The 7,431-nt window shown below is 62.3% G+C and overlaps 2 protein-coding genes across 2 annotated transcripts in view; one reads left to right on the plus strand and one right to left on the minus strand.

Annotated features, from left to right (window-relative positions):
- Window positions 1-1,467: 1,467 nt before the first annotated feature.
- Window positions 1,468-3,786, minus strand: F751_1878 (hypothetical protein; the record flags this gene model as incomplete). The annotated part of the gene is made up of 6 exons (XM_011399585.1): window positions 1,468-1,730; window positions 1,908-2,116; window positions 2,350-2,462; window positions 2,599-3,169; window positions 3,382-3,526; window positions 3,669-3,786. 6 exons carry the CDS (start codon window positions 3,784-3,786, stop codon window positions 1,468-1,470), a joined length of 1,419 nt encoding a protein of 472 aa, XP_011397887.1.
- Window positions 3,787-4,846: 1,060 nt separating this feature from the next.
- F751_1879 (Solute carrier family 35 member F6) overlaps window positions 4,847-7,431 on the plus strand; it is a gene marked incomplete at both ends in the record, with an annotated part of 3,797 nt that continues 1,212 nt past the window's right edge. The window contains 6 exons of the mRNA XM_011399586.1: window positions 4,847-4,925; window positions 5,279-5,400; window positions 5,506-5,699; window positions 5,982-6,061; window positions 6,349-6,464; window positions 6,726-7,372. Of these exons, the coding sequence (XP_011397888.1) occupies window positions 4,847-4,925; window positions 5,279-5,400; window positions 5,506-5,699; window positions 5,982-6,061; window positions 6,349-6,464; window positions 6,726-7,372 (1,238 nt within the window). The remainder of the gene's footprint in view (window positions 4,926-5,278; window positions 5,401-5,505; window positions 5,700-5,981; window positions 6,062-6,348; window positions 6,465-6,725; window positions 7,373-7,431) is intronic.

A 7,431-nucleotide genomic window follows, 5' to 3' on the forward strand; every position in this document is an offset into this window, starting at 1 on the left:
GCCCCAAATCATCCGTCATTACCATCCTGGCAGAGTCGCAGTCTCTGATCGTTCTGATGTCTTATTTTGTTGGCCCCGCATCCATATACACAGATGAGGAGACCCTCAGTGAGGTGGTGCCGCTGACGCTGCTGAATCCTTCACCACCTCCTCCGGGAGCCTACCCTCCCCCACCACTATTTGGGTCCATCACTGGTAATGTTACCCGAGCCGATAATGTGTTCACATTCTCGGTGATACTGGAAGCCTCGTCCCAAACATAATCTATTACGCTTTATTCACCACAGACGGTGCTGTGATTGAGGGCACAAATGCCCCTTACGCTGAGAACCCAACCACATGGACGAAGGAGCTGCTAGGGACCAAGGCCCAATTTGCGTCTCATGCCCAAGTAGTGGCCCTCAAAATGGCAGGCGGGAGCACAGATAATCTGACCCTGAGATGGTAGATCTGAGATTTTAAGTTCATGATTCGAGACCATCCACTCTCACAGGCTGTTCCACGTTGACTCTGTATTGACCACCATTACATCACCTGTTGGTCAATGTGCTCCGCATACAACATATTGAGTCAGCCCCCAGCCCCCACGGCCTGCTGTCTGGCGCTGCTGTATGGGATCACCCCCACCAGGCCACTGCAAATTTCCCATGCGCCGGAAAACTGCGCCCTCACCGCGACCATCGCCAGACTTACTGAGCCAAAATCCCAACAGGTCATTTGGGAGGTGTTGTGTCACTAGACTGCTCCTTATCAGCTACAACCGTCCATGGTTAAAGGACTAACCAGCCCCATGACAGCAAGTGCTTCCATTTAGAAGCGAGGGTTCCAGTTGGCACGCCTGGTGTGGAAACGAGTTACTCTCTACAGACTGGCCCAGTCCATGCTGAAAAATGCTGCACATGGATGCAAAGATGCAATGGGGCAGTCATTCATACCTACCGAGACTCTGGCAGCAGGAGTGGCGGAACTTTTCTCGTTCACCCACCAACCGGTCCTAGCACAGCAGCTTTCAGCGCTGCTCGGCTGGTCGAACCCAGGAGGGGGCAGCCCCGCACCCTCAAGGGAGTGTCCTGATGGTTGGGGACAGCATGAAGAGCATACGAGCTCAGCAGGGGGCGGGTACACTGCCAATGCCCATACGAAGCTTCAAGGATCGCACCATGACTGGGAAACTGGGCACTCGCTTCAGAGGGACTTCACACCTCACCTCGGCTTTGTTGGCAAGCTGAGCTCGGTCCCCATCGCTTTCAGCCGACTGAATGAGCCGCACGGCTGCCAGCTCGCCGCAGTCCACAAGTCTCACGAAAGTCAGCCTGTCCCTAGGGGCGACCACCTCCTGTATGTTTTCGTCCGTGCCGAGCTCATGGGCAAGCCACAAGTGGTGCTTTTCACTGCTGCAGACCTCTCCAGTCAGAAACTCCATGTTGCTGGTCATCCCCTCGGACTGAGGAGCTACCAAGTGCCCATTCAGGGGGTTTGCACCTGATTATCAGCCCCTGCGTCCACTCCCCGCTGAGCGCTCACCTTGAGGGCCTTGCACCCCACCAGGCTCAGGCGGGTGAGGGGGGCGGCAGCCGCCACATGCACCGACTCGAGCCCGCTGCAGCGCTCAAGCTCCAGGGATTGGAGGCAGGGGCTGCCCGCGGGGATGGCCAGCGTCCTCACCCCCTGGCACCCGGACAGGCCGAGGGACTGCAGGGCGGGCGAGCCGCGCAGCAGGGCCTCCAGGACTGGGCATGGTGCGGACGAGCGGGGCGGAGGGTGAGTGCTGGAGTGAGCGCCCTTGCCCGCGTCATCCCTGCCGTCCACAAGGACACTTGTTCCGCACCAACCCCTCTAGCTCTAGGCGTTCTCATGCTCTTCATGCACCCCAGCCTCGGCCACCCTGGCCTCAGCTCGGCGCAGACCTGACTGGCTGAGCATGCGCCAGCCGCACGCCGAGAAGTCTGCGAGTCGAGGGAGCCGCAGCGCTACTTCACCCTGGCTGCCGCACCCTGTGGCGACGCGCAGCGTTCGCAGTGTGGGGGCAGTCAGGCTCAGCGACCCCAGCTTGGGGCACTCGCCCAGCGTGAGTCTCAGCAGGCGCGCCGCCGAAAAGTTGATGCTCGTGACCTCCCTGTGGAGTCGGGGCGAGTTTGCAGAGGGGGGGGGGGGGGGGCCGGCGTCGTGGAGGTTCAGTGAGGGACGAGCCTGGGGATGAGAGTGCCGACTGAACTGACGGCCTCAGTGACGACATCAGGTGCATGGGCGCTCCAGACAACAATTTGCAGCATGCAGCCCCACCTCATGTCCTGTGATGGAACTCAACAATCAAGTCCCATGCCCCTTGGCATTTCAAGCTTTAAACACCCTTGCCTGAGCCCGGTGAGGGACAGGGACTCCAGGTTCTTCGGCAGCTCCAGGGCCAGGCGCTCCGTCCGAGGGCAGTCGCTGACGTGTAGGTGCCGCAGGCCGGATCGTACCTGGCGACGGAGCATGGCGGATAGTGCACAGGACAGCATGGTGATGGTGTGCCTTGGATGCCAATCTCGCCGGCTGCAGGGGTTGCAAGATGCTGTTCACAAAAAGACATCACCGCTCCCCTCTCCCCTGACCCACCGCCTTGTTCAGGAGGGGCTGCAGGTCGAGGCGACGCGCGCCATGCAGGCTCAAGCTCACCAGGCCCTGGGCTGTGGGCGCCGTGGCGGACCACAGCGCGCGCAGCGCGCGCGCGTCTACGTCGGATAGCGCTAGAGAGGCGAGGGCGCCGGCGCCGCTCGCAGCGGTGCCCGCTTCCTGCCCCCGCTCCACACGAGCGGCCAGGATTTGGGCAAGCGCATCTGCCGGCGCCAGGAGCGGATCGCCCAGCCGCCAGGACGAGGGTCCCGGCTCGGTGCGTAGCGGGGGACCAGCCCCATGCGGCGCGGATGTGGCGGTGCCAGGCTCCGGGCCCACAACCGCACCAAGGAGCCCATGTGCTGCCTCCGCTGGCGCTTCCCCAGCACTCGCGGCCGCCTCCCGCCGGCGGTACCTTGCCAGTGCGAGGACTGCGGCGTCGCCTAGCCCCGTGCACCGCCTCAGGTCCAGGGAGGTGAGGTGGGGTAGGCCGCGGCAGATCAGCGCCACGGAGTCGCCTCCCAGCGTGGCGCATTTCCGCAGCACCAGTTCCTGGACCGGGGTGCCAGAGGCCCTGCGCGGCGGGGCGGGGTGGGGATTTCATCGGGTGGGATCGTGCTGCGCTGCAACGCAACAATCGTCAAAAAAGCAAGCACGGGCCAGGGGAGGCAGTGACCCCTGCTCCCTTGTGTGCTGCAAGCCACACTGTTGGAAAATCGAAGGATGGGTTGAGCCCGCACGTCAGCAACCATCCATCTCCCTGCCACGGCAACCCAGGCCCCGCACCTGGCTCCCTCGCCGGCTGCAATTGCCTGGATGATCCTCGCCAGGGCTTCTGGCCTTGTAAAGTCTGCGTGCCACTGGGACAGATTCACGGAGGTGGCATGGTGGAAAGCGGTCACCGCGCCCGTGACGGCGGCGGGCGAGAGGCCTGCAGGCCATGATCAAGGGTGCAGGGAAGGAGGGGGTCATGGCTCAACATTGAGGCAGACCAGGCCATGGGCATCTTGGAGGCAACCCCATTGTACGGCGGCAGTCTGCACCTCCAATCAAACAGCACCCCCGCCGAGTACCTCGAGGGAGCACCAGCCGTGACTCCTGGCTGGACAGGTTCCTAGAGACACATGCAAACTCGCGATTCACCCTCGCAGCCCGTGCCAGGTCACGGACGCTGAGCTGGCGCAGGATCATCTTCTTGAGGTCTCCCGGGAGCAGGGACCAGAGGTCTGAGGTGGAGATGGGTTCCAGGTCTGGAGCATTGGCTGTGGGGGAAGGCAGGCCGGTGTCCCTTCTGCCGCATGCCAGCTCGTCTGAAGCCCGGACTTCGTGGCCCGACAAAGCCAAGAGGCTGGCTGCTGCACGGTCTGGGTCGCCGGCGGATGCATGCAGCACGTCTGCAACGGTGTCGCGGGGGAAGACACCCGCAAAAGCCTGGCAGAGATCTGCAAGTACCTTGGCCTCGCCATCACTTTTTGCCGCTTCGGCACGCAGACGGAATCCTGGCACGGGGTTACTGCCGGACGTCAAGTTCCCTTTGGAGGATTTTGATGTCGAGGTTTTAGATCGCCGAGTGCTCGGGGTGACTTCCTCTGTCGCAAGGAGGGACTCGAAGGCAGCAGCCCCTCGTGACTGGGCGCCCCCTCGCACCATATCAAAGGTTTAGCGAGAGAATATCGCATTGACCTTGTGATGGTGGCTCGTAAACCACCTAATCTGGTTCTGTGTGGTTCCCTGGATCACTTCCTGTGCAGCGCGCGCGAGACTCTCAGCAAGGAAGTAATTACTCCATCCGGACGCTGGGATTCCGGTCCACATACTCAACTCAAGCCATATGCAATTGATTTTTCGGCACATGGTTGTAGATAAGGCAAGTTGTAGAGGCTTTGTCCTTGATGAGGTGTGCTGACCTTTACTGGTCTGCCAGGCACAACCCCTCGTGTGTACCGCAGAGCACTTCCGCTTCAAACCCCCGGGCGATTTCAACTTGTGGGATTCATCAGGGCAGGCTCACGGATCGATGGTAACCCATTCTGGTTCCGGTGGTGTCCTCGACCCTACGCCGATCAGGGTTTCTTAAGGAAGACCGCGCCCTGGGTTGTATCCAACCCCGCGCCCCGCTAAGTACTCTTTGGCCACATGCAACCAAGGGGCAGCATGCCTGACATTTCTGGAGATATCGAACTTGTCGGGGACTCCTCAGGAAGACCCCGCGTCGCGTTCAGACTCGTGCGCTCAAGGGTTGCTCACCGCCATGGTGCCACTTGGGAGTTACACCAGTGTAGCGGGGCTCATCACCCTCGGCACCTTCGTGTCTCTTGCTGCGAAGACAGGTAGAATGGGCATGGCCCCATGCATGGTGTCTCGGTCATGCATCGGAGTTGGGTTCTGCGGGACTCGCCATGCATCGGTCCCTCCCGGCCCCGAGGGCTGACAAGACGCAAGTCGCCTCACACTCAACTGATCCCCTGTCGACCCATCCCCCCCCCGCAGTGTATGAGATCGAGGGCGTCGGGCGCGATGGGACCGTCAAGACATTCGAAAAGCCCTGGGCGATGACCGCAGGTTGGGGCGGGGCGAGGTGGGATGAAGGGGTTGGGGCGAGGTGGGATGAAGGGGTTGGGGCGCCGAGCTCCATGCATCCCCAGCCTCACGGCATGTCTCCCGTCCCCCTCCCCCTGCACAGTCATGTTTGGCGGCATGTGCTTCTGCCTGCCCTTGGCGCTGTACCTGGAGAAGCTGGACAAGGCGGCCACCGCCGCAGAGAACGGCGGGGTCAACGAACCGCTGCTGGCAGCGCCTGGCGAGGTGCGCTGGTGTTGATCAACATGGGCTTCGACACATGCATGGATCCTGCATTCCCCCTGCGCCATTCCACTCACACCTCTCATCCACTGGCGGCCGTTGCTCCAGGTGGCGAGGCCGCCGGCGGAGAAGAACATGTTCCTGGCCAACCTGCCCATCGCCATTCCCACCTTCTTCGATCTGGTCGCCACCGTGCTCATGAACGTGGGCCTGCTCTACGTCACCGCCTCCGTCTACCAGATGATGCGTGGCGCGGAGATGCTCTTCGCCGCGCTCTTCGCCGTCGTGTTCCTGAAGCGCAGGTGCCCCTGCGTGTGGTGGATGATATGGGGGGGGCACGGAGTCGAGAGTGGGCATTCGCCTGGTTGTGAAACCATTCACCGGAAGCGCAGCAGGCGCGGGGCCATGCGGAACATGGCTTGCGTGTTACCACGGCTGGTTTCAGCCTGATGGCATGCCGACGCATCAAGGGCATGGATCCTCGACCAGGGGTCGCATCTGTCACTGATGCTCACGTGCCCTTTGCTTGTGCCGCCTCGCTCAAACCTGTCAAACCTCTCCCTCCCTTGTACGCTGCCCTGCAGCCTCAACAAGTACCACTACAGCGGCATTCTGTGCTGTGTCATTGGCATCGGCCTGGTTGGGTATGCCAGCACCATGGCAGGTGAGACCACGCCTTGGTCTGTGCTTCGGTGGATGCTGAGCAGCCAGGCCCTGAAGCGGTTATGCAGCGTGGGTATGGGCAGCCCCCCTCCCCAGGGTCATCTATGCTAGGAAGGAGTGTGGTATGCACTGGAGTGTATCGACGATCCGTGCTGCCACCGTGGGCGCTGCGCTGTTCTCGAACCAACCCTCTTTCGTGCCCCTCTTCCCTCCCCAAAGTATATCAAATTTGCCTAGCCGCACCCCCCCCCACCTTCCCCCCCGCCACCACCCCCAACCGCCCCACAGGCGAGGGCAGCGCCCACCACGTGGTCAGCCAGCGCGACATCGTCTTTGGCATGCTGCTGATCATCATGTCGCAATGCGTGCAGGCCGCCCAGCTCACCTTCGAGGACCATTTCATGGTGTGCGGCGTGGGTGGGCAGGGTTTCTCATGTTGTTGGGTGGGGTAGTCTGATGGACCTGGCTCGGCCAGCTGCTCAGACACTCCCCATAAAGCATGGGCAGACCATTGCACGGCCTCAGCAAGGCAGCTTGATCTTGCACTGCACCTTGTCCTTTCCCCCTTGCCAGTCGATCACCTGTCGTGCTCGGAGTACACCCCTTCCCCTTCCCATCGATACACACTCGCCCAAATGGAACCCCCCTCCATGCCCCATCAACAGTCCAACATGGCGGTGCCGCCCCTGAAGATTGTGGGTTTCGAGGGCGTGTTTGGCTTCTTGGCCATGACCCTGGTGCTCATGCCCGTGGTCCAGTTCCTGCCCGGCAGGGAGGGCCAGGGCATCCACGAGGACTCCCTGGACACACTGTACATGCTATGGCACACCCCCTCCATCCTGGCGGTGGTGCTGCTGGACCTGGTCGCCCTGCTGGGCCTCAACATCTCCGGCATGTGCGTGACGGGCCACTTCGGCGCCGTCTTCCGCACAGTGCTGGAAACCACGCGCACGCTGGCGGTGTGGCTGGTGGGCCTTCTGCTCTACTACACCCCCCTGGGCCGGGGCCACCTGGGCGAGTCCTGGAACGCCTACTCCTGGATCCAGGCCACCGGCTTCGTGGTGCTGGTGGCGGGGACAGTGGTGTACGGCCGCGGCGACGACGTGGAGATCGCGGAGGAGGGCCTGCAGGCCGAATACTCGGACGCGCTGCTGCCCTCGCCCGCCGGCACCGGCGCGGCGGCCATGCCCGTGTCCCGCCGCATCGTCACGCCTACCGCCATCCCCATCTCCAGCAGCCTCAAGTCCACCATGAACATCTCCGCCTTCTCCATGCCCAGCTCCATGGGTCGCAGCGCGGGCTTCCGGCACAGGTGGGAGTGGCTGAGAATGGGTGTGCTGGTGTTTGTGTCTGGTGTGGGTGGGGGGGGGG

The sequence above is a fragment of the Auxenochlorella protothecoides genome (genome assembly GCF_000733215.1).
Source record: "Auxenochlorella protothecoides strain 0710 unplaced genomic scaffold scaffold18, whole genome shotgun sequence".
Taxonomy (NCBI): domain Eukaryota; kingdom Viridiplantae; phylum Chlorophyta; class Trebouxiophyceae; order Chlorellales; family Chlorellaceae; genus Auxenochlorella; species Auxenochlorella protothecoides.